The sequence below is a fragment of the Desmodus rotundus genome, chromosome 3, assembly GCF_022682495.2.
Source record: "Desmodus rotundus isolate HL8 chromosome 3, HLdesRot8A.1, whole genome shotgun sequence".
Classification (NCBI taxonomy): Eukaryota; Metazoa; Chordata; class Mammalia; order Chiroptera; family Phyllostomidae; genus Desmodus; species Desmodus rotundus.
The window spans coordinates 42,750,587-42,778,257 of NC_071389.1; the positions used below are offsets into that span (position 1 = coordinate 42,750,587).

The 27,671-nt window shown below is 38.9% G+C and overlaps 1 protein-coding gene across 3 annotated transcripts in view; it reads left to right on the plus strand.

Annotated features, from left to right (window-relative positions):
• Positions 1 to 27,671, plus strand: part of PATJ (PATJ crumbs cell polarity complex component) — a 322,107-nt gene that overhangs the window by 47,035 nt on the left and 247,401 nt on the right. For all 3 annotated transcript variants that reach the window (XM_024565364.3, XM_024565365.3, XM_024565366.4), the window contains exons 12-17: positions 379 to 525; positions 3,477 to 3,553; positions 5,517 to 5,573; positions 17,799 to 17,933; positions 22,499 to 22,660; positions 25,927 to 26,058. In XM_024565364.3, coding sequence (XP_024421132.2) covers positions 379 to 525; positions 3,477 to 3,553; positions 5,517 to 5,573; positions 17,799 to 17,933; positions 22,499 to 22,660; positions 25,927 to 26,058 — 710 coding nt within the window. The remainder of the gene's footprint in view (positions 1 to 378; positions 526 to 3,476; positions 3,554 to 5,516; positions 5,574 to 17,798; positions 17,934 to 22,498; positions 22,661 to 25,926; positions 26,059 to 27,671) is intronic.

A 27,671-nucleotide genomic window follows, 5' to 3' on the forward strand; every position in this document is an offset into this window, starting at 1 on the left:
TGAAAGGGAGGGAGAAAGAAAGGGAGAGAAACACTGATGCAAGAGAGAAACATCTACTGGTTGCCTTCTCCTACATGCCCTGACTGGGGACAAAACCCACAACCCTGGCATGTGCCTCAACCGTGAATCAAACCAGTGACCTTTCAGTTTATGGGATGATACTCCAACCAACTGAGCCATACTGGCCAGAGCAACATATTTATGTTTTAAAGGAATTCATTGGTTATTTATTACAGTTGAGATTTTAAAGAAGGGAATCACACATATAAGTTACGGTGTTTGTAATGAGGTTTTTAACCAGTAGAACAGGAGTAGAATAAGCTCACTTAAATATGGTCTTTAGCTGCTGGTGATTCAAGTGTGCAATTCTTATTGTAGGAGCTGCTGTAGAACCACCCAAAACACCAGCCCTCTTGCCAACTGGAGCACTGGAAGTAGAAACTAATTTGGGTGGTGAAGATGAGGAAATGGAAGAAAAAATGGATAATCTAAAAAATGACAACACACAAGCCTTAGGAAAACTGGGTAGGCACAAGCATTCGATTCAAAGCTAAGTATTTTGACTTTATCATTTGTTGACCATTTTCTCTCTTTATAGTTAATATAATGGGAGGAGTTTTAGAGCCATTTTGGTGATATAAAATAGGATATTCTTAAAGTCAGAATCTTAACACTTGTGGCATTGGGGAACCAAGTATATTGTTGTTTGATCTTTGATTATATTTATTTTGAATGCATTTTTAGTAGTACGTGATGGTTATTTTTTAATATTGTCAGCATTTTTAATTACTGCATACATTAGCTTGCACATTATTGATATAGCTATAGATATATAGCTATCTGTAATATGCATAGCAGTATTTCCTTTTCATCATAAAAATTAATAATGTGTGCATTTTGTATGTTTCATCAAGTCACTGCGGAGCCATATATATTTGTCTTTTACTCTTCTTTTTAATTGGTATGCAACTTTGTTCTTTTACTTTGTACTTTGACACCTCAGCTACTGTAGTTGACTGTGTCCTGCAAACATACAGAGTAACAACAGTCTCCCGGTCTCCTGCACAGAGTGCCCGGGAAAGCCTTGCCGGTTGAATGAAATGGAATACTTAATACCACTCATGTTCCGCAGAAATTTTGGCTTTTGGCTTTCATTGTCTTCTCTCAGGAAAGAATGGCCTGAAGGAAGGAATAACCCCTTACTCAGGTTTAAATTTTTCCTGTGATTTGGAAATTGACCTTGTTCTTTTCGACGCAAGCAGACTGCAGTTAGTCTGTGCTGCTTAGGTTCAAGTGAACCCGGAGAGACTGGCAGTGAACTATCAGGTGAAAATCCGATACATTCTGAAGTTAGAAATACTTTTAGAAATAGTTTATCTTCTCTTTGTAGATCCTTCTTACTATGTTTTTCTTCATGAGTATGTATAACTTCAACTCGAGTAAGACCAAAATACTCTAATAGCTATGAAGTTAGCTCTTTTCCTTTCTTCTTGAGGCTTTATGCCACTCGGAGCTACGAGGGGAGGAGATAATTCACAGGACCATAACAAGAGCAGATGCTCAGTAATCAGAAGCTTGTCTTGCCGTGTAGATAGGTCTTATAGATTAAAAAAAAAAAGTGTTTTCTCTGATAATAGTTCTTCTGAGCCAAGCCCCCTCTCTAAATTCTTTTAGGTAGTTAAGGGAAAGGTAAGGCCTTTTTTTTTTTTTTTAAGTTTGTGGGGTCTTGATTGCCTTCAGCTCAAAACAACCTGCATGCCAAAGTGGCATGTTTTGGGGTGGTATACTCTGCTCCCTTTCATTGCCATTGAAATAATAATTTCAGATCATCATGCTATTTTTTTATCATTTTATGTGATCATTTTCTGTAGCCCAGGCCTTACTATTGAGCTACTGAAAACTAATCTCCTTCCTCTGTTACCTAGATTTTGTGCTGTACTTTACAACTCACAGTTGTCTGTGCTTTCCTTGTATGACTGAAAGGGAAAATCCAGCCAAAACAATGGAAAGGGAAATGGCAACATTATTTTATACATGCCTATGAAATATCACCTTTAAATACTATATTTTTAAGCTTACATTCCAACCAAGACCTTGCAAATTTTGTTCAGATTAGTTTACCAAGTAAGAAACTGCCGTCTGGAGGAGGTTTAACAGGCAGGATGATAGAACCCTTTAATGTGATTTCTTAGGGAAGTGTTAGCAGGAGGAGGCACAAAGATGCAGAGCCCACATGAGTGGTATTTGCTTTTTAATGGGGTCTTTGGTTAGTTATCCCTGAAATGTTATCTAGCATGTAGTTATTTCATGGATATTCTTTTGTAAATCTAGTAAGTTAAATTCTTTAGTGTTTAGTAGTCTGAGTCTCTGATGTCTGAGCGTAGCCTGTTTTACTTAATTATTATGTCATTAAGTTTTATGTATTAAAATCTAATGTGTTTATTAAGTTATTATGTATTATATAATTAAGCATCATATGCATCCAAGATGAGCTGCCCGTGCTGAAGACTAAAAGAACTGATAACTGCAAGTTATGTTTGATTTTAGACATAGCGTTATATTGGTTGTGTTGTGGGTGGTAACTTGTCTGGTCTTGTGACAAAATTTGAGAGAATTTTTCTTCACTTACAGAAAAAAGGTGGAGGTTTGTTTATTATCTGTCACTACTATAGATATAAGGTGAAATTATAGTCTTGGTACTTTGGCTTTTGCCTAGTAGGCATTACTCAGACTACAGACTGTATACTGAGCTTCTGGCTGAGGTCGTGTGGAAGACAGGCAGGTCACATCATCTGTCATAGCTCCTTAAAGTTCTCTCACCTGTGCACACAAGGCAATATAGATAGCAAGTAAGGAAATCTTAAAGATATAATGAAGCCACAAAGATTAAAGTAAAATCAAATTTTTTATTATGTTAAATCTCATGTACTCAGTGGTTGAGTTAAAACTAGGCATGCCTTTATGTCCACCCAAGTGAAGAGTCTGAATGGATTGTGTTGATGTGCCTAGTTAATAGTAAAGATAGCTTGATAAGTTTTTACTTTTCCCGTGGATGAGTGGAAGGTACTACTTTGAAGTAATTAACATTTACATTAAATCCTGTTAGTTCTAAGATATTATAAAGCAAAGCCAGATGCATTTTACTTGTAAACTATAGGGTGTTTACCTATAAACTGTATATAATTCAAGTTTTATTTAAAACTCATTATTTCCTCTTCCTCTTACAGTTTTCTGTAACAATGAAAGCCCCTTCATAATTTGGTCATGCTGGTTTTTACATCAGTCTTATAGGATACCTCTGATTTGCTTTACCTAGTAGTCCTAAGTTAATGCATTTTTATCTTATTTATTTCCATTTTACTTACTGAAACTGCCGTTATTGAAGAATTAAGTAGTTAAGTGTGTTTGACTCGCAGTAGCTTCAACATTCTTATGGTGGTTTTTTGTTTGTTTGTTTTGCTTTGTTTTTAATGCAGGAAAAGCCCTTGACTTTCCAGAAAATGAGCTGAAATCCAGATGGGAAAACCTGCTAGGCCCTGATTATGAAGTAATGGTATGTTAAAAATCTTCAAATAAAATCACTCGTGTCTCATTTCATGTCAAGCCCTTAACACTACAATTTAAAGAAATTGGAGAGGCAAAGAGTAGCCAGCCTGCCCTTATCTTTACCTCCTGCCTTTTTTTCCCCGTCAATTGATTTGGGTTGTAGCATTTTAAGCTATAACAACAATTAAGGACTGCACACAAGCTTCAGTCATAATTAGCAGACCCTCAGTTCACGGTAAAACCGTTTAAGTCAACAATAGGCGGAAAAATGTTAGGAGAGAGAGGTCTTGCCTTTAAATTTAAAACCTGTCTCAGCTGCTTAAAATTGCTGGCATTTTTACGACTGCGTTTATGATCTGTTTGTTTTATTGTACACTGAAAGGGCTGTGGATATTAGTTCTATGTTTCACAAAGAATCTTACAGTTTTATGAGAAAAATGAAAGAATGATTATCAAATGTATTTGGGAGAACAGGAAGTGATTTAGGTTAGGTATACGTTTATAGTGCCAGTGGTCCATTAGACTTCCTTTCACCTGTTATTAGATTCATTGAGTACGGGATTGATTACATTTCCTCATAGGAATCCACATGAAAGCAGAAAGCTGTGCTTAGAAAATCCTCTACAGTGTTCACTAAATGCATGAGCAATAAAATATTCTATTAAATTTCTATTGTCATTCACATTTTCTTACATATGTTTATCATTAGCACTTGTTGGCTGCTTGGAGATCATTTTTTTCCTCTTCTTGCTTCAGCATATACATAACCACTATCTATTGTCAGAAATTTTCCAGTGTCATTAAGATAAGTCGAAACAGTCCATCCTCTCTGTTCTTGCTAATTTTGTACTTGCCTGTCAGTCCTCAGGCACCACTGCTTCTTCACTTCATGGATTTTGAATGCTGTTTTGTCAGTAGGCTGTCAAAGTAATTAGTATTTACAAAATAGATCAGTATTTATAAATGGCCAGTTTTGCGATGGGCTCTTTTTTGTTAAAATGTTATCCTCCTTGGAACTACTCTTCCAACTATCATTTCTTACATGGAGAGGTTATAACAGAGGGGCTGGAAAGCGGAGACAGAATTCAAAGTTGGGAATTTAACGTGGCAGTTACTCATTAGGGTTGTGACGTGTTCTGAGGAATGAGGAACACAAAGTAGAGGCCAGGCAAGATGAATCGGAGTCATGCTTGCATGTACTCCAGTGTTTTTCATTGTATTTTCTTCCAGAATCTACTTATCTGCAGTACTTTCAAAAGCTTTAGTTGGCTCCTTGTTTAATTTATCTCCTCCTTCCAGATGCACCATATTTCATTAACAACTTACAGATGCAAATCATCAGTGAAGTATTTTGCTTGTAAGCCATTCATTTCTGTGGATGTCCACCATTGGAGCTCTGAACAATAGTTTTAGGCCAGGATTAAAAGCTTAGGTATTCCACGAGCTTCCCACCAGTCCAGGTCTTTCTGTTTGTGTGCTTGCCAGCTATTTCTCCCCAGGAAATGGTTTGAGTTTGCTGTGGAAAGTCAGACGCGTCAGTTTTTCCACACTTGTCTGACTTCACTGACCTTGCAAGCTTTGTTATAAGCCTGGAATTTAAAAGTAAAAATGACCATACTCTTGGTTTTGTCAAAAGAATGAAATTTTTATGGGTTCAATATAATGGAGAATTATATTAAAATTTGGGGGGGTCATGGAGTTTTAAAAATAGCATATGTAAATGTATTTCTCCATCTCCTGATTCAACTTTTGAATAACTTAGGAAAAAAGATTTTTGTGCAGAACAACAACAGAAAAGCAAATAGTCTCTAAAATTTATGATGTGTTACAGAGTTAAGAAACATAGAAAAGAGGGTAGAATGCAGGTCAGATGGAACATAAAGGTTTAACAGATTTTTTCAGGAAATGTAGGAAAAAATAAAGGTATGCTTTTACAAATATTGGATTTTTTTTTTTTTTTGTAAATGTAGGTTGCTACTTTGGACACACAAATTGCTGATGATGCTGAGTTACAGAAATATTCAAAGGTAAGCACTATTTTTTAAAAAGTTATTTTGTTGTTGAAAGACTTTTCTCTAAGTTCTTATCACAGAAAACAAATCAGTGCTACATCCTACGGTTTCCAGAAGTTAGTCTTAGACATTTTCTGGGATCGTGGTGAGTTCTCCACTTATGAAAGGCGATGGTGAGCAAAGCCTGGGAAGAATCTGGGGCCCCGGGTACCACTTCCCAGAAGCCAGAAACTCAGGTTTGACCGCCTTGCCCACCTGAAAGGTGGTACACAGAGAAACACTGTGCGCACTGCGTGTAAGCTTTTCATTATGCGAAGGCCTTGCCCATGTTTCCTAAAATCCAGACCACAAATTCAGACTTCAAAAACTCCTTCAGGTCCAGATGGTTAAGGACAGAAAAGTGGTTTATCTTCAAGTATAAGCAATGTTTTTTCTTGAACCTAAAAATTTTATACTGAGAGCTTTATTTCTAAGGGCAAAATGCCAGGAGGTAACTATTACAGTTTTTACTGTCCTCTCACTACAAATTAATTTTATAGTTCCTGTTCTGGATAATCAACAGCCAGGGTGTTGAAACTTAGAGAAGCCTTCTAGGTGGCTTTCTCAACAAATGATGAGAAAGGTAATGTTTTCTTGTCAGAATAGTTTCAAAAATTATACCGTAATCCCACATGGGGTATAGGAGCTGAGCTCAGCTTAAACTCTACTGTCGTATGTGTGTGTTATGAGCTGTTGAGTTGGCTCCAACACCCTGGGACTCTGTGAATGAGGGATGTCCGCAATGCCCTGTCCTCAGCACCCCAGCTCAGCTCCTGTGTCCTGATGCTTGCAACTTCTTCTATAGAGTCAGTCTATTTCATAGTTGGTCCTCCTCTTTTCCCGTCACCTTTGTTTTTCCCAACATCATTGTCTTTTCTAAAGAACCGTGCCTTTTCATGATGCGCCTGAAGTAGGACAGCTTCAGTGTTGTTACGTTTGCCTCTAGCTCTGTGTTTGGCCTAATTAGCTGTAGGACCCTCTTGTTCATCTTTCCGGCGGTCCAGGGTGTCTGTAGAGCTGTTCTCCAACACCGTATTTCAGATGAATCATTTTTTTCCCATCAGCCTTCTTCACTGTCTAACGTTCACATCTGTACGTAGTAATGGGGAACACGGGTGTGGATGATCTTTGCCCTAGTCTCTAATGACACATCTTTGCTCTTGGTGACCTTTCCTAATTCTTCCATTGCTGCCCTTTTGAGTCTCAGCTTTTTCTTGATTTCTTGGCTATAGGCTCTGTTTGAATTGATGAGCGAACCAAAGTTGGCAACGTCTTTGACAATTTCAGCGTCTTGATTGTCTGTGTAAGAGTTGTGTGTTATTTCGGTGTTGATGCTGTTTCAAGTGCAGTCCTGTTTGACACTTGCTTTTTTCACTTTCCTCAGAAGTCATTCAGGACATTGCTCTGTCTGCCAGGAAGATGTTTCCTCTGCATATCTGAAGTTATTGCCATTTCTTCCAACGATTTTCACTCCTTACTCTAAGTCTAGCCCCGTTTTTCATGTAGTATCTTCTGTGTATAGATTAAACAGACAGGGAGATAAAATGCACCCTTGTCTGACATCTTTGCCGGAAGGAAACTATTCTTTCTCCTCAGAGTCTTCTGTCCTGACAGTGGCTTCCTGTCCACGATACCAGTTAAGCCTCGGGACAACACGTGCCACGGCACACCCGTTTCTTTCAGAGCAACCCATAGCTTTCCATGCTAGCAGCAACCATCTGTAAAACCTAAAACTGATCTTCTGAAATTCTTTGGACTGTTGCAGTATCCAGAAAATGCTTGCAATTAGGCGCTGAGTGCCTCTTCCTTTTCTAAATCCAGCGTGACCGTCTGGCATTTCTTGCTCCGCATAAGCTGGAAGCCTTTAGTGCATCACCTTGAATATCATTTTACTTGTGTGGGCGGTCAGAGCGCGGGTTCTAGAGTTCCCGCACTGCCTGGCATCCCCTTGCTTGAAGATTGGGATGCACATCGAACATTTCTAGTCTGTAGGCCATTGTTTTGTTTTCCATATTTGTCGACATATCCTTGTTAGGATTATTACAGATTCACTCTCTGCCGCTGGAAATAACTTTGTCGGTATCCCGTCCACCCTGGGTGATTCCTTTCCTCATTATGTATTGATTTCAAGCTGTCACATGCAGTATGCAGAATGAGTTTTCTGTGTCCCATGTGGGTTTTGTAAGAAGTGGTTTCTTTAAATAGTTCTACTATTTTTTTTATTTGTGATGAATACTTCCCTTCCATAATTTTATATGAAATGTGCTATAGTTGTTTAGGTTTGGATTTTGAAGGGTGATGCTATGGAGAGCATTTCCTTCCGAAGGTAACCTACATTTTGAGTTGCTTCCTCGCTGTGCCTGGGTGGGCCAACTGACCGAGCTTCCCTCAGATGTGCAACGTGACAGCGATGTGGCACAACTTCTAGTTAACTTTTCAATTTTTAAATCATTGACAAAGTCATCTTTGTGTTCAGTTAGATTTGTCACTAGTTACTAATTCCATCTAAATATATTGAGAGGGATTTAATTCAAAACGAGACTAGGAGATAGAAGTACTTCACCAAGCTTCACTTCTTAGTGATTGCTGTAGTGTAGTTTACTGATTACACTGACTCTGGGGCCAGACTGCCTGAGTTCTGATTCTGGCTTATCCGCTCACTAGCTTGTAAGGTTGGCCGAACTGTGCGTCTCACAGTTTCGTTGTCTGTGAAAGGGAGATAGTAGTAGTTCAGTGTCTACCGCATGGGATCTAGAGGAGTTAATTATAATGTGCCTAGAGTAGTTGCAAGCACATAGTAGGCTGTTATTGTCATTTATCATTCATATAAATCAATGATTTTTTCCCTAAAACTGTACTTTATACTAAACTTTTCGATACTGGATATTTTCTACTTACTGTCTCCCAGTTTACTAAATTTCCTATGCCTGATATTGCTACTAAAGCCCATCTATTAAGTCCTTATTTTAGTTATAGTTTTCTATTCTAAAATTTTGTTTTATTCCTTTTTAGATTATAATTCTTTTGATGGAATTCTCATCTTAAAAAAAATCTGTATATACCATATTTTTCTCTATTGAACATATTAATCATAGTTTATAAGGATTTCAAGTAATTAATTTTATTATCTGGATCAACTTTAGATGAGTTTCTAGTGTTCGATGTTTTCTTATTATAGATATTTGGTTGTATCTCTCATCATGCTGTAATTGGATTGAATGCCTGACATTGTGTGTGCCAACTACAAGTCTTTCAGCAATGTTATCTCTGTCCAGTAAGGAAATTGTGTGCATGTCTGTGTGTGAATGAGAGAGAGGGTTGGAGAGGGAGAGAGAGGAAGAGAGAGGGGATGGGGGTAGGTGACCATCTCTGAGACAAGGCAGGAGTACAGGTAAGGTTCAGGTTTTGGTAAGGTTCAGACTATGTTCGGTTTGCCTTTGCTCCTAAGACATAGCCTACTAAGTGCGCCACATGAGTCTGGGGCTGTTTACCAGTTCCCTCTCCCTGCTGGGAACTGAACTCCATTTGGGGCCTCTGAAATCTTTGCTTTGCTCTTCAGTGGTTTCCTGGTTAGCCTTTTAGCCTCCCTTCCTATAATATAGCATTAGAAATCGAGAGATGTCCTTGGTGAAGAACATGGCTGAGCTCAGGCTCAGTCTGTCATGCAGCATAGCTTCAGTTGTCTGTCCTCCCAATGTAAAACCCTTTGTCATCATAATCTATAATAAGTAAAAAAGGGTCATAACCATACTTTGTGTGCATCTTAAAGAATGTCATTATCTTTCTCCAGGCATAAGATGTCCCTCTCACCTTTCTTTCCTAGTTCCTTGCCACTCACTAGTTTCGTCTTTCCAGATCAACTTTATGCAACGTTGCCATATACATATATATATATTACTCAGTAACTCTAGTATAGAGGTGTGGAAGGGTTTTGAGTTGAATACACTTTCAGTACCACCTGTAGAAACTCACCAGCACATTCAGCTGTTCTTTCACTCTTCATTCATTCATTCATTCATTCATACATTTATCAAATATTTTTAAATATCTATTCTATGGTCCTCTATTGGGTGCTGGGTTTCAGAAGAGAACACGGCAGGAAAAAAATCCCTGCCCTCCTGAACTTACATTTTCGTGGGGATGATAGAAAAGAAGTACATTGTATAGTATGGGTGATATTTGCTATGCAGAATATTAAGGAAGGGAAGATGGAGAAGGAGTTCAGGAGAATGTGAGTTTGCAATTCGAGGCAGGTTGATGAGGGAAGGCCTCATTAAGAAGGTGACATTTGGGGAAACACTTCAGGAGGTAAAATAGCAGCCTAATTTTTTTCTACTGAGTATGAACCATAACACTATGTCATAGATGATTAAATAGAAATATATTTAATATATGACAATGTATCTCAGTGCCAACACATAAGAATCGTTCAATAAATGGTAGCTTTGTTTCCTAACTGTATGCTTCATGTACTTTTAGTCTGTGACCTTTTCACAGCTCCTTTATACATATTTTTTAATTTATTGATTTTACAGAGAGAGGAGAGGGGAGAGAGAGAGGGAAAAAAAGAGAGAGAAACATTGATTTGTTGTTCCACTTATTTATGCATTCATTGATTGAGTCTTGTGTGTGGCCTGACTAGAGATCGAACCCACAGCCTTGGACTGTGGGACAACACTCTAATCAACTGAGCTACCTAGCCAGGGCCAAGTCTCCTTTTTTACAAAAACTTATTTTATTTATTTTTTATTGTATTTTTCCATTACCATTTATTTCCCCTAAAGGCAGGCTCCTTTTTAAAAGCAACTTTTCTAGCTATTATGAAACAGTTATTAATTATTAATTGAAATTTCGTTGTTGCAAAATGGTTTTTTAAAAAGAATTTTTGACTTGGAAGAAAGTCACTCATAATTGCATTACTTTTTTCATAGTCACTTGTTACCTGTGTATATTTGCATATTTATAGTTCGTATGCCCAACCTTTTGTGTAATACATGTATGAGAGAAGGGATGTACACTTTTTCCTCACAACATTATCATACATATTTACTGTATTACATTGATTGCTTAATTATAAATGTCCACAGGTTATTTATTTTGATGAATTATTATTTTTAAAAATCCCCTTAATGTTAGAAGTTTAATTTAGTTCATTCATTTGCTTCTCATTTATCATCACAATATATATTCTCATCCACACCCATTTCACAGGTGAGAATACTGAAGTTTGCCTCAAATTATACAGCTAGATAATAGCACAGGCAGGTTGCAGCTTAGAGCACATTCATTCATTCATTCCTGAAATAGTCACTGAGCTCCTACTGTGTGCCATACTGCTGTCAAATGGGGGAAGCAAAATGCATAAGGTGTTTCCATAGAGCTTAGATCCTGGGCTTGGGTAGGGGCATAATAATAAAAAATAGCTTGGTAAGATACTTATAGGTTGTGAGAAATGATGCAAAGGGACAATCTGGGTAATGAGAGCCTACCTAAGGGTGGGGCACTTTGAGAGAGAGCCAGGAGGAGTCTTTCCAGCTTAGGTTTAAATGCTGTCCAGGAAGACCTGATAACTTTGGGGCCACGTGAGCCAAGGCCATGGCTGCATTGGCTAGCACAGGAAGCACCTGGGAGGTTAAGGGAATGCTGGTGGGTTGTATCATCACAGGATCAACTTTAACAAACGTCACCCAGGTTACTTTGGGAAAGTTGGTATGAGGCATGACCACTTAAAGAGGAACCAGAGCTTTTGCCCAGCTGTCAACCTGATAAACTGTGGACCTTGGTCAGTGAGCAGACACGGGTAAATGCTGCCAAAAACAAGACTGGAGCCACTCCCATCATTGACATGGTGCGATGGGGCTTCTACAAAGTTCTAGGGAACAGAATCTCCCAAAGTGGCCTGTCATTGCGAAGGCCACATACTTCAGCAGAAGAGCTGAGGAGAAGATTAAAGGTGTTGATGTGGCCTGCGTCCTGGTAGCTTGAAGCCACACTGTGGGAAGTTCATTAAATGCACACAAGTGCAAGAAAAAAAAGGATAAGAACTGGTGAGCTGGGAAACATGTGATCAGCAGGATAGGACTAGCATGTGGGAGGAATGGAAGTCGTTTGTCTCAGCGTGCCTGGGTCAAACTAAGTGAAGGGCAGAGTGTTGTTAAATGAGGCAGGTGAGGAACACCAGGTGCTACAGGGCCTCGAGATCCACGATGGTAAGCCTGGGCTTTATTCTCAGTGCCAGGTGACACCAGTGGAAGCATTTAAGCATGTATCTTTTAAGCCTGATCCAGAAAAACTCTTCCTCGCTCACTCTCTAATGTGCCCCTTCCTCTGCACCTGAGGTCAAAGCTGCAGGTTTTTCCCCTGTCCCATCAGGTTTGTGATTAGCAAAGTCATATTTCACGGCTATCATTCGTGTAAGGGTGTAGCCGTCTTTAGATGCTTACTCCAGTTACCATCCCATAGCCATCACTCAAGAAGAGATTGATTCAAGGAGCATCTTTACATATTGTGGGCCAATGGAATTGGGGGGGAAAGGGAAGTGAAAGCAGTTACAGTGGCTTGAGTGTTAGTTGTATTGCTTCTAGGAAGCTGTTAATCATGACACAAGAATAGTTTCCCCACATCTGGGGAGACTTGCACTTTTAGGGCTGTTTTCTTGGCAGGCGTTTACTATTAAGGTAATCACAGCCTTGTGAGGAAGAAGCGTTAGGCTCATCCCAGTGACCTTTCTGCTGGCCATCGGTTGTGATACGGAATGAGCATTAGTAGTATCCCTGCCATGGGGAACGAAAATACCAAGTCCTGTTCCCTGGGTGTGACAAGACAGACTGACAGATTTCACTTTATTTCCCTCCTAAATCATGATTCTCTCTGGTTCAGAGAATATGATTTAGGAAGGGCATTGAAATGTGAGTTTCCTTCTCGCTCCACCTGAGTAAACACAGTTTTTAAGGCAGTGGGATGGTTGGGCCCTCCAGGAGTTGCAGTGGGTGTTACTACTTGGTTATCAGGGTCAGTCCTTTGCTTTAAATGCATTATCTCTTTTATTTCTCACAATGGCTCTATTTGTCAGGAGCTAGTTCCTCCTTTCCATTTTTATTAGGCGGAAACTGAGTAACAGGTAGATAAAGTGACTTCTAAGATCCTATGTAGCTAGTAAGTGGCAAAATCAGGAAACAAATCAAGGGTTACCTGGCTTCTAAGTCTGCGCCGTTCTTTATCCTTTTGAATAGATAATATATGGACAAGACATAAAATTAAAAAGTTACTGAAGCATGTACTGCAAAAAATAAGTTTCCTTCCCATCCCAGTTCCCTTGTACTCCCCTGCAGAGGCAACCAACCTCTATCACTAATTCTCAAGCATGTAATTGTATACTTTGCTGGTATCAAACAACTATAGTAACAGGGGTCATCAACTAGGGCAAATGGCCTATCAGAAACATCAGAGTAGCCCTGACCAGTGTGGCTTAGTTGGTTAGGCATTATAAGTGAAGCGTCGCCAGTTCGACTCCCAGTCAGGGCACATGCCTGGGTTCAGTCCCAGGCTGGGGCACATGTGAGAGGTAACTGATCAGTGTTTCTCTCCCTCTCTTTCTCAATCCCTTCCCATGTCTCTGAAAAATCAGAGGAGTTTGTTCAAAATACAGATGCCCTACTTGTTTCTCCTAACCAATATTGTGATTCTGTATGTTTGGGGTGAGGTCTGCAAAACTGTGATCCCTTCCTTGCCTCACTACATTGAGAATTGTTGCTCAGGTATTGCTAAAATGCCTTAAGTGTATTCAAGGAAAGAGATCTTACTTCTTCAAGACACATGAAGGGAGTTTATTGGAAGGATGGTATTTCAACTATACTCTGAAAAATGGGTTTGCAAAAATAAGAACAGAGACTATTCCAGGCAGAGGAAACATTATGAGCAAAGGAAGAGAAAGAGTCCTAAGTATAAAGTGTTAGATCAGATGTCAAAAGCTCAGATATCACATGGGCCAAACAGGTAACTAACATAAATGATATCTCAAATGTTAAGTGACAACTGACACTTGACCTTGGTGTTAGGAAGCTGAAGAGAACCTTCAGAGTATTTCTGTACAACAAAGCACATAGAGTGTACTTTTCTGAACATCCAGAATTACACTTCCAGATGGGTGAGGAGTGCTAATGTGTACATCAAGCCCTGCTGAGTTGTCTTGTATCACCTGTGTGGGTACACCTAACTCGAGGTCGTCATGCTGTGTTTCGCCCTTAGTTCAGAAGTTGTAGCCTGTTCTTGGGAAGCTTGATTCTTATTTGTGGTAAACTTAGTACTTCTTCCCACCTAATCTTTAAATATAACTTTAATATTCTGTGTGTGTGTGTGTGTGTTATAAGAACTAGTTATGGGGTTCTTTCTGTTCTGAGTTCAGCATTTTTGGAAGCATTCTCCACCATCCCACTGACATACATATTCCTTTCCAGAAGGTTTTTCCCCTCCTGAGCAACATCATTTATATTCCTACTCTAGCATTTTGATATCTTGTTTTAGAGTCCTAAAAGGAGAGCTTTTAGCGAAATGAATGAACTGTGGTTTGTTTCATGACAGATCTCTCCAACTCATGGGTTAAAGGCCTCCTTTGATCTTTATCATTTTAGCACTGACGGTAAATCACACCATGGCCACACTTTCCTCGGATACATTTCCTCGCATCCTTTACTCATATCAGTATCGTGACAATCCTGCTGCTCATTAGCTTTGTCAATTACAATAGGACCCCTTGCAAAGTGCATCCAATAAGCATCAAAAAGCATTACAGGCGACGTGTGTGAAGATATCAATCATCTCTCTATTGCATCTACTCCTGTCATTTTAGCACTTTCTGTTCTCAGAATACCAAAGGGGTGGACAACCGAAAGAGACAGGCGAAATGGTTGATTTGTTTGGTTGCTAAATGAAGCTGAGACAGGTAATTAAACAGTCCTGCCCCTGCAGAGAAGCCTGCAGCAATGTAATGCGAAGTCTCAGAAACTCAGCTGCACTCAGATTTAGATTCAGAACTAATAGTAAGTAGGCCTGTTTCAGATCGACAGACTTTGTAAACATCGCTTCTGGTTTATTTGCTCAGCATGACTAAAGATGGCACATGTGTGTTTGTTCATGGTTTAAGTTTCTAGGGAGCATGTGGTGTTTATAGATATGAACTGGAGTAGCCCAGAAGGGCAGAGCCTTGTGTCTGGTGGGCAAGGGATTCCATGGGTGAGCCTCTGCTGCTCCTCAGTGCTTCAACTTACTCTTGATGCCTGCTATTCTATGGATTTGAGGAGAGGGCTGCGGTTCAACCATGTGAATAGAGCAGGATTGATAAAGGGCTGGAACGGGAGATTGGAATCAGTTCCCTGCTTCATCCTTTTGGTTTTTATGGGGGGCACATTATTTTATAAGTAGCAAAGATCTCTGTGTGTACAGCAATGTCTTTGTTTTAATTTGGACACATTTCTATGCAGAAATTGCCACCACAGTCTATTCAATTACTCAAACCAAAAATTTAAGAGATTAATCTTCTTCACTTACCCCCCACAGGGAGTCCCCCAGCAGGCTCTTTGTAGGGCTGATTCATTCTAATCCCTTCAAGTCTCAACTTAAACGTGTCCCCACCTCTGTGGAACCTGCTCTTGGCCAACTTTCCAAAATGGCCTGCACCAGCTATGTTTGATGTCTGATGTCTTGACCCATATTAGCTCCTTCATAGCACTTATCACAATAAGTAATTATTTGTTTATTTTTCACTTGTTTGCTAGTGAATTATTTACTTTTTTGTTTGCATGTATCTGCTTTCTCTCTTGCTTATATATTTTCTGTCTCCACACTAGATGTTAGTTCCATGAGGGTAGAGACTGTTTTTTTCGTTCACCCTATAATTGTAGCTCATAGCTCAAATCCTTGCATGTAGTTTATATCCTGTAAATATATGCTAGGTAGCAACTTAGATTGCAGATGAGTACTATGCTGGTACAATCTAACTCTCAAAAAGAATTTTTTAAAAAAGCAGTTCCGATCTGTAGCCTATCTGTGGTGTAACAGTCCCACATTTTGGTAGGTTTCAAGCTACCAAAATAACATCACTGAAGGCTCGTTTGGAAAGGATTCCAAGTAGCACTGCACAGTGGCAGGTTTCTCTGCGGAAGCGGGACTGTTTCTCTCCCCAGTCCAGCTGCATTCAGCAACTAAACAAATCAACCCTTGCATCTCTCCGGTTGTTCACCCCTTCAGTAGTCTCTAAGTTCTCAGAGAGTATTTCTACCACATATATAACAGAAGTCACTTCAAGAACATGGTAAAATATGTTAAAAATAATTAGGAAGTGATGGATTTTGAATACTTATTACATTTATTTTAAGTATTTAATTGTAACCTTATATAATCTGATTTATAATGCTGGCTATATTTAACAACTGGTTTGCAAAATTCCTGAAAATTGAACGACCTGCTCCTAGTGGTAGGCTTCAGTACCCCACTGGAGATGACTTACAGGGAGTCCCACTGACCACTCTCTGCCCGAGTGTTTGGCTCATAAACAAAGGAAGGAAGAGAGTTGGCTGAGATGGGTGAATAAATTGTCATCACAGAGACATTTCTCTGAGGGCTTTTATTCACCTTGTACTGTTAAAGAAAATGACAGTAATGTCTCCTTCTAGCTCGGTATACAGATTTGGTACAATGACTAGAGGAGAGAATAAAGTGGCAGCAGTGGGAAATAAAGAAATCAGAGAGGCAGCCAGAGTAAAAACAATCTAAACCTTTCATTTGGAGAGCCAGAACATCTTATTGCCAGAGGTGGTTGTAGATTTGAGGTGCTTGGTGGTCAAGAGCACTTATTTTTCAGGAAATTAGCCCAGGGCCAAAAGTCATTTATGCGTATTTTAAGTAATTGAGGTCTTAGTCAGCTGGACTGCTTGCCACTTCAAATTTGCCTGTGTGTCTGCAGTGGGAGGGAGATGAGCCCCAGGTGGTGTCTGAGGCAAGGCCTGTGGAACTCCAGATTCAGAGCAGATGACTAAGGGGAGGAACAAGCCCAGAGGTCACAGAGAATAGGGAATAAATGGGAAAGAGCCATGTTGTGGATGCATTGTGACCTTGTGTAGGGTTTTCCCCTTGTCAAATATGCATTTGGGGTAGGCCTGGTATTCTTAGATAAATGGACTGTTGATCCAGGGAATATCAATCATAATGAGTATCATTTACCATATTTGAGTTTATGTAGTCACAATGGGAGATCATTAGCTCAGTCTTTGAAAGTCAAGGGAATGGAGTTTGGTGAATGCCTTGGAACTTTGCAGCCAACACCACCAAGACACTCATCTCTTTCCTGTGACATTGGCGAGTTTCTTATCTCTTGACTCAATTCTTAGCTCTTGTAAATCCTTTAAGCCAACGGCACCAACCTTAGACTGGAATAATGATTACCTCTTATTACACGCCCATACCTCCCCACAAATCAGAGGTTGTTTTGTTTAAGTTGATGAGATGGAGAAGGACATCTTGAAGGAGGTGCCATCTCTCATGGCTTAGTTCAAATAACATATTTTTAAAAATTAAAAAAAATGTTTCCTATTACAGTCAAATAACATTTAATGAGCCCATGTTTGTGCCTGGTACTGTCTCAGGGCCTGAGGTTACAGAGAGAAGAGATGTGGCTCTGCACTCAAGCTGGGGGAACAATCAAGGAAACAGAAATTTCAAACACAGTTATGTAGTCATCTGTGATGGCAATGTGTACAGGGTCGGACGGGGCCCCTGACAGAGGTGGGTCAACTCAGATATCAGGAGTACTTTCTGGAAGTGGCACTTCCGTATTGAAGTGTGCACGTAAGTTGATTAGATAATAAAGAGGAGCGAGGATGTCCTGGGAGACGGGAAGCCAGGCAGAAAAGTGAAACACAGAATCAGTCCTGGGAAGTCTAGAGCGCCCAGGGCTCAGAACTGGAGGCATGACTTCGTATGTCTGCTGCTGTATTCTCAGGGAATCTAAAATGAAAAGAGGAGTTAGAACAAGAAGACAAGCAACTTTACATTTTACTTGAGGCCACTTTTCCCATATTGTCCTCTTTTGGGATTTTGGTGATCTGATTCAAGGGGTGGGGCTCTTCTATCAAATACTTGTTGGATAATTAACAGCCAGACGGGTTGTCATGGTGTTTGATGTTATTGCTCTGCATTTTGTTGCAGCTCCTGCCCATTCACACTCTGAGGCTTGGCATGGAAGTGGATTCCTTTGATGGGCACCATTACATCTCTTCGATTGCTCCAGGTGGTCCTGTTGACACACTGAGCCTCCTTCAGCCAGAGGATGAGCTTCTTGAGGTAAAATTTATAAAGGAACACACAGTTTTTAAGCTCCAGGAGAATGTGTTCCCACCAGAAATCCCCCAAGTTATATTATCGCCAATGCCAGTGAAATGTGACCTACTTAGAATAAAAAAACTTGATGACTATAGTTAATATGGTATTTGTGTACTTCAAGGTAGCTGTGAGATGATGGAATTGTTAACTAACCTAATTTTAGTAATCACACACACACACACACACACATCAGATGATCACATTATATACCTTAAACTTACACAATGTTATATGTCAATTATATCTCGGTGAAGCTGGAAAAGATAAATAATAAAGTAAAATATAAACAGTTTATGTAATGACAAAGGAAGTAGATAATATGCTTTAACTTCATTTTCCCCATCTTCTGAGATGTCTGAGTACTTATTTAAATAAATGACTAAGAAATTAGCTAATGCCCTATTTTAGTTTGATAGCATAATTAGTATTTTTTGAACAAAATTCTTTTTTTTAAGATGTTATTTATTTATTTTTAGACAGAGGGGAAGGGAGGGAGAAAGGGAGAGAAATGTCAATGGTGGTTGACTATCATGTGGCCGCCACTGGGGACCTGGCCCACCACCCAGGCAGGTGCCCTGACTGGGAATCAAACTCGTGACCCTTTGGTTCGCAGACCGCGTTCAATCCACTGAGCTACACCAGCCAGGACGCAAAATTCTTTTTAAGAATCTAATTCATGACCCTTAGGAACATGAAGTAACATTTATTTGCAGGTTTTGTCAATTATTTCTAATCAAGATTAGAGCTGAATGACCTTGAACTTACGTGTTCTTGACTGGTTTTCAGATTGTCTCCTTGGGACTCCCTCCTCCCAACATGGCAGCCTCTAGTGGGCTCACTCAGGCTCCCCAGCTGCTATTCAATCAGATTGATTCTAGAGCACTTCTGCTTTGACTTGACTTTCTTGAGAGATTTTCTTAGATTGGAAAGTTCTATAACGAACACAATAAACAAACCAATCAATACTGAAACCCCTAATTTTACATAGAAGCAAATAAGGCATTGATTTCCTCCAACTTTTTACACTTGTAGAATGATAACTTTAGTTCATATTTTATAATTCCTCTTTGACTGTTATTTTTTAAATACATCACACTACTTGTAAGCTCCTAAAAAAGATATGGGGAATGGTCAACCTTAGAGAAGACTGCATAGAAGAGATTTATTTTTCCCAAGAGTTCAGGTACCACAAGAAGCCCTAGTTTGGGTTTAACAGAATTAGCCTAGTAGCCTTAGCCAAGATTAGAATCCCACAAGCCTTGATTATAGAAATTTCTTTCTAAAATTTATGTTTTCTCAAAGTGGAATGACAAAGCTCGCAAATAGGTTTTTTGTTGAGTGGGACTGCATTTTTTTTTAGCAGTGTCCAGCCACCTAGAAGAGTGTGTTGGATTTTAAGATTAGAGGGAAAAGGGCTGTGACTGATTGTTGTCAAATTCTGCCGTAGGTTTGGGAGGGCAGCGCCTTGGCGTCCTGTTGTAAAGTGTAGTATGCCGGTGATTTTAGAGCTGCTCCCGGGATGATGTTGGGATGCTATTGGCAGGTTAATGCTGTAGGTTTTACTATATCACTTACGGTGTTTTATTTGTTCTGAAGCATGTCTCTCTGATTTGCTGGGTACATGGCATAGCTCTGTGGTTATCACACATGGCAATCTGTAGGTGGGAGACCATTTGGAAACCATCTGTCTAATATGTAGTTGTTAGATATGGAGAAATGAGATATATTAGTTTGGGAGATGTGGAAATATGAGCCAAAACCAATTTAGTTCACTTTTTTATGGTGAAATACATATAACATATAATTTATATTTTAAGCATTTTTAGCGTATAATTTAGTGTATAATTCACTACTAGGATGTGGTAGGTGATGAAGAAATGTTAGCTGGATCTGAGTAGACCAAGTATAAATGGTCCCAGCCATAACTGAGTCCTCTGTGCCTTTGCCAAGACCAGAGCTCCATGGGCCTTCAACCTTGTCATAGAATGTGGTGTGATAAGGTAGCATGAAACATGAATTTGTCTAAGTGCAGATTTCTGGTGAAAGAACTTGGGATACGGAAAGAAGCACAGATTTAAAAGTCAGAAGAGCTGCTTTTGGTTCTGAATTTGACACAGTGTAACCATGTCCCTTGGCCTGTCACTTAACTTTTTGAGAATCAGTTCCTTCATCAATAAATGCCTACTTGGCTATGGGTTTGTGAAGGTCTAATGGAGTGTCATCCATGTAAACCCTAAAGCATTATCTCACTGTGAGCTGTTGGCAATATTATCACTGTGGAAAGGCACAAGTAGTCTGTATGTGATAGGCTGAGTGAGGATTGAGTGTGGTAATGTAGGGCACACTACTTGTATGGTGTTACGTACTCTGCAAATGAGTACACGTGTGTGTGTGTGTGTGTACATTCTCTTGTCACAGTCTGAACAGTTGAGACCTGACAGCACTTCTGAGGGTCTCAAGTTGAAAGACCTAGAGAAATACTGTGAACTCTAACAAAAATTGGCTGCTTCTGAGTAAGCAAATGTAGAAATAATAGTTTTTAAAAATCTCTGTAATGTTAGCCAAATAAACTCCTGAACTTAAAGTGTGTGTGTGTGTGTGTGTGTGTGTGTGTGTGTGTGTGTGTTTAATGTACTCCTTAGAGCTTAAAACCAGAAACACAAATATGCTTTGGGGTTAGAACATCGTGCCAACTCTCAGCCCAGAGCAGCTATTCACAGCAGCCATAAATCCCCTTAGATAGGAGTTGGTAATGGGAAATGTGACCAATCCCTTTAGAGACTGAGTGCAGTGAGGAGGACTACCAGGCAGTGCCATAATAATTGGAGACAATTCAAATAAATAAATAATGAGCCAAATAAATATTTAAATGTACTCCAAGATACAAACCTAAAAAGTGATTTTCTAATTTGTCGAAGTAATGTGAAACACCAACTAGTGCTGTGTATGGGTAGAATTCCTGCTTTGATTCTATGTGCTTGCTTTATCTTTCAGGGTAAGTTACTACCCGTTTGGTTGGTTTTAGAACTTTCTACGCTGTGGCACCAGTTTGTACCATGGATATGGTGTGACCAGTGATGGGTACCTCCCTGCCCATTTTTGGGTATAGATTAGCTTGTAATTCTTCCAAGGAATACCTCTCATCTGCTGCTGAATTTGCTGTTTCCTGGGCCCTTTCATCAGTCAAAGTCTTGGGAGATACTTGCTTTTCCACTAGTGCTAGCTCCCTGCAGCATGTATGGGTCTCTTTACTATGTGGTGATTTCTTTGTAAATAATTAAGAGGCAGGGAGATTGTCTGGCCTGATGGCTAAGTACTTGGTATGATACAGGCCTGAGAGCGGTTCCCAGGGACAGTTGATTCAGGGCTCAGATCACTGCCAATGGGCTGCTTCCAACAACCCACTGTGCTCTTATTCTCTGAACAATGACAGATTCTGTGGAAAGTTCCTCCCAGGGAAGGCAGCCCTGCCAGGTCTCTGGACATTAGTGCTGCACCTGTCAGAGTAAACACCAGACCAGAAATGTCTTTTAAACCTGATGCTGCTGAACCCTCCTGGGAAGGTAGAGTTAGGGATGAAAAGATTGTTTGTTGCTTGGTTTGTGTTCATGCCTCAGCCTCCGAGTAGCCAGAAAGATCATCTGTTTGGGACGTTTAGTCAGGACTGGCAGAGGTCCCTGAGCTAGAGTTATATATATGGAAAATTAGAATAGACATCTTTATAAATCATCTTTGGTGCAAAATGTTGTTATTACACACTAAAAGGAATATGAAATTTAAATAATTTGGGTGATAAACATTACTCATTATTAAGGAATAGTTGGTTACCTTTTTGTTCTTTTAAACATATGGGACATAAAAAATAATTTGAAAACTGACACACTTTCTACAATTGATAACTGTGTCAGCATAGCATGTGAGAATAGAACTGATACAAAGTTCTACGCAGTTTTCAAAAGAAGTGATTTCTCTTGGTCTGGTATTAAGAGCTTATGGGATGTAAAAGAAAATTGTGAACTCAGGCTAAATTTTAACAGCCTGGTAGCCTAGATTTTGTTACCTACAGGTTCCAAGTTCAGCAGCTATTAGCAGCCTTAAAATTACTGTTAATATCTATAGTGATATCCTTACAAAATGAAAAAGCAAGAGGAAATGGTCTTAAGGCTGTAAACGGTATTTAAGGTGTTTAAGGAGAGATGGGTAGAAGGGTGTAGCATTGGAGTGTGGAAAGGCGAAACCACGGAGGTATGAGAAGTCAGGCAGGTCACATACCCAGCCAAAGTCGTACTCCGCACACATTTTATACTTTCTTCACCCAAGTTCGGTGGACGTTTAGCCTCAGTTTTTATAAATTTTAAGGATTTCTAATGTTTTTAATTACTACTAAAATAATGTTAAATTTAGGTCCTTTGTATACAGGGAAAGTAAAACAGTACCCTATTTTCATTTTGACAGGCTGATGGAAGCCAGAGATTTTTTTTTTCGTTTGGAGCCTCCTTCGTTCTGACTTACCTTTGTCTTTGTAGGTCAATGGCGTGCAGCTCTATGGGAAATCACGTCGAGAAGCGGTCTCCTTTCTTAAAGAAGTGCCTCCACCCTTTACCTTGGTTTGCTGTCGACGGTTGTTTGATGACGAAGCCTCTGTAGATGAACCAAGGACCACTGAAGCCTCTCTTCCTGAGATGGAGGTACTACAGTAATGCACTGTGGTTCCCACAGGCACCCCCGTTCATCAGGGGTGCCCCAGAGGGTATATTACAATATGAAGACAGGGGAAAATATTTCCCCCTTCTTCTATTCGACCACATTAGCTTTCAGTGTCAACAATGCATAGCTTTCAAATTGTTACTTTTCACTTAATGTCATAAAAATTTTTCCCCCTTGAAATATTGGTGACATTAATGTGCATGCACTTTGATTTTAGAGAACTTTTTTTTAGTATTTTAAAAATACTAGTAAGTTTGGGCTTATTACTTTTGGCTTCCAGTTTAACTCAGTTCATCTTAATGAGTTTAAGACGTTGATGAGTGTTGAATATCTAAATAGACTTCCCCTTTTCCAGAGCCTTAAAAATATCAAGATCTATGACCAATTTCAAAGTAATTCTAAAAATTGCTGTAAAATCCTCTAGAAGGTCAGAGAATAAAATAACACTTTCTATGTTCTTAGAACTCTTTTTCTTAAAAGAGCATTATAATTATGAAAACTATTTTAAGCATATGCTTTGTCATCTTATGCCATTTGTAACCTTATCTGTTATGCTGCTCCCACCTTTCCAGACTTTTTAGATCATAATTCTGTTAACGAAAGTTTAGATCATGGGGCCTTTCCTTTTACCTCCTATGGTCTGAATTCAGAACACAGGGGCTCTAATCCTGCTCTACCGCACAGCGATGGTGAATCTTTGAGCAAATAACTTGCCTTTTGTTCATATTCTTCCCCTGAAAAGTGGAGACACTTAGAGTACTTACGACCTCATCGGCTTGTGTGAGGAAGAGATGGAGCAATGTGTGCAAAGCTCCTGGCGCCATGCCTTGCACATGGAACGTGCTCAGTGAAAGTTGGCTGTAGCTATTCTTGACCCCTCCAGTTCACCCACGTGTGTCTTCCGATCTCCTAAAGGATGTGCACTGTCCTTTAGGGGATCGGAAGTCACAGTTACTTGTGACTAAGTTTGTTTTTACCAGAAAACTGTCAGCTCCTGTGGGTAGAGGTCATACCTTAACATTGTTTTGTATTTCATAGTGTTTTTATTCTGTACTGGGTATTTAAGAAGTGCTTGGTAAATTATTGACTGAGAATCCCTTTTTAAATGTTTATCTTTAGTAAAACATACTTCAAAGAAGGGACTCAAGTGCCACACTTTTGTGATTCTTACTATCTTTACTAAAATTCAGTGTGGGTGATGGCTTACCTCTGAATGTTGATAAAAATGCCCTTAATCTAATCTTATAGGCTGTGTAAATCACCAGCCCAGCTTGCTGACTCGATTCTCCCATCTGTCATACTTTACCACAATGGGTAAGCAACAGCTCTGAATTATGCTAAATGTCAGCCTTGCTGCCCATTAGTTGATTGCTTTCCATTCTGTAAATAGAGGAGTTATGCAGAATTGATTGTATCAAAGTGATATATTTCAGGTTGGAAAATAACATCTTGTGTACCTTAGATGCCTTGACATTTCTATAAACTTGGGTTTTATAATTGTATGTGTGTGTTTTTTTAAATGCTGGCTGTCTTTTCCATCTGTCTCTATTTTCATTTATCCCAGTGCCATCTTAGGTTTTTAAACTCTATCTGGCTAGGCAGCTCAGCCAAAATTCTAATGCTCATTAATCAGTGAGGATATTAAATACCCTAGTAAAACATCAATCATATTGTATTAGCCATTGGAACTTTATTTTTTATTGGAAGGCATAGTGTTTTCTTTTTAAGTATATCATTTCCTCACATCAGGCTGACATATACAGAGGTTATTGATCCAGAACATTCCCACTGATTTCAAGTTTTGTAATTCAAGAACCAAGAAATTGTTCCCATGTTTAGATTCAATCCACCATGAATTGAGTATTGACTTTCCATGTCCTGCAGGGACAATTTGAGGTTTGGACCAACCCTAATTAAAACATGTTTTTGTATTAGCTATGGTGCCTTACTTACTCTTCCATATTAGAGGGGTTTTTCCCCTCTAACATTGATTCCATTAAGTGGATTTTCTTATAAGGTCACTCAAAATTATATTTGTAGAAATGATACACTCTCCTTTTATTTACCAGGATTACCTGCACTTTTAAGGAGTCTACTTTTAAAAATTATTACTTAGTCTGTAGCTTTATTTTAAGAGTTGCACGGAAAGCCCACTGAACGATGGGCGATTTGTATTTGATCAATACTAATATATCTTGATCAAATATTTGCCGGGTGGTTGTGGTGAGCCAGGCAGTGCTGTGCGTTGAGTGGATAACCATGGCAAACTGTACGGTAGCCTGCACAGAGTTCTCATCCTAGCCTGCGAGTCAGACATTTTGTTAGTTGCTAGGGCTACAAAGAAAAAGAATATAATTCTTGAGCTTCAGGTGGAAATTCAGAGTATTTTAGGGAAGTTAAATCATATAAAAAACAACAATACAGTGCTATTAATAGTATAAAGGCAGAAGGCTGGAGCAGCTATTCTCGTTCTGTGTAAACTCATTGACCCTGTATCATGTAGCTTCCGAGAACTCCACACGACAGTGACTCTTTTCCCTGAGAGGAGGGGAAGCCTGGAATAGGGGGGTTTGGGGTGTGGGGTCAGGGGAAATAACCCAGGACCAGTGTACTGGATAGCTGTGCTGATGTACTTCCTCCAAGATGAGATTTCCTTCATTTCATGTCAGTGATTTTTATTTGTTTTTAGACTTACATGATTCCCAGAGACTTGGATTTTTTTCAGTCTTATTTTTCTAGTGAAGTTTTTCTTGAAAACTTCTAGGAGCCAGCAGAAGTGGTTTCTCTGTGTCCTGTCCTGGCTTCTCTCTGTGTTGGCATTCTCTCTCTCTCTCTACTATAATTACGAATTCAGGTATTGCTACTTAAATGTCTTATAAGCTTTGACTTTGTATGATGTTTTCATTTCTTCTTAAATTGTGTATTTTTCCTTTTATGCTTCTAATGGGATGACAGAACTCATTGAAGTATAAGAGGTCAGTGTTAATACTTTGAATGAAATGGATACTTTACATTAAAAAAATAACCCTAATGTGAACATCTGCATTTTTAAGTGCTTGAATTTTCATGAAAACCTTATACTAGAGTGGATATGCTCCAGTGCATGCCCCTTTAAAAAGATTAGATAGGAAAACTACGCATGCCAACAGAGTCCCCAGTTTGTGAAGAAGCTATGAGATCACTGGTATGTTCTTTTCAGAATTCAAAGAACAGCATTGTGAAGGATTTATGTTCTTTGGTATTTCAGGCTGATCACAATGTAGATGTCAACACTGAAGATGATGACGATGGGGAATTAGCACTGTGGTCTCCTGAAGTCAAGATTGTTGAACTAATAAAAGATCATAAAGGCTTGGGATTCAGCATTTTGGATTACCAGGTATAAAAACCTCCATAGAGTTTTTCGGAGTGATTAGTTGTATTAATGTTATATGAAGTGGTAACTGTTTAAGGCACCCATTGACTTAGGCAGAACTGAATGACTTGATGTATAATGCTACTGTCCAAAGATGATGTGTCATATTTTCCATTGTTAACTTGGCAAATGATAGGTCTCTTAGTCAATAAAATGATAGATGATATAATAAAGGAAGCAATAGTTTTCTACCCATGGATGCCTTTAGAGACTAGAACTTGATGAATTTTTTTTCATATGGAGTCCCCCCCAGGTTTATTGAGATATATTTTACATAGTATAAAATTCGCCCATTTACAACATCCAGTTGGGTTGCTGTTAGTGTATTCAGAGTTGTGCAGTCTCACCACAGTCTCATTTTAGAACATTTTCCTCACCCCCAAAAGAAACCCTGTACATATTAATAGTCATTCCTAATTATCCTCCTATCCCTACTCTTGACGTGGAGGATTTTATAGTTTTGCTTACCTAAATGTGTAATTTCTACTTGGTGAAATTATATATTTATATGTAATAATGATGGGACACATGATATTTATGTATTTTTATGTACCCCAGATATGACTAGGGTTGAGTTACCGATGTGTTTGGTGGACGAAGTGAAAGGTCACAATAAGACGTCTGTCTGTCTTAGCAGTTTACCAGTTTATATTACTTTCAGAGCTTCTGATGACCATGGGGAATTACAACTGTCGGCAAGAAATATCTTCAATTTTAAGACGCATATTTTAATACCTTTGTGCTGCCTAAACACATTGTGGTTTAATAAAGCAAAATGTATTCTATCAAAGCACATAAAATGCCAAGTGATACAAAAATCAGTTCTTTTATTTTTAATATAAGAAGGCAATCAGGAATAGATTAAAAGAAAAATACTTTAAGCATTATGTAAGACATTAAATCCCATATTTTGGCAGTGTGATTTAAGATTACTGAAATAGATTATATCTGTTCCATTCTTGCTGGCATATTTCTGTGCCAGATAACCTTCTTAGTTATTAGAACTTCTCTTTGGAATACTATTGAATTATGAGTTGTTGATTCCAAATAATATACATTTTGGGAAATATTTATAAGATAATATTAATACTGTAAGATCCTGAAAGTTTATACATTGGTTAATATTAGAGCATATAAAACAAATGGCCAGTATATGTCATTATTTTCCTCCCCAATGTAGTTCTGTTACCTAGCACTTGGTAGGTGATTAACAAATATTTGCAGAATGACTGCAGAAAGTTTTGGTTAGCCAAAATTAACTGGGACTAAATAAATGAACACATTCAGTGGGATTTCTTGTTAAGTATTTTGATGATTGGGATTTAGTTTAGAAAACACCTTTCAGATGTGGTCTTGGAGATTCAGCCACATTTCCATTATCATTGGAATGTGTGTGTATATATATATATATATACATATACATATATATATGTAAATATATATATACACTATATAATATATATTGGAATATATATATATTCCAATGATAATTTTACATCTTAGATAATAAATATATCATGATGATTGCTTTTATCCTGTTAAATGACATTATCTGCAAGTTTTATGTTTTGAATATT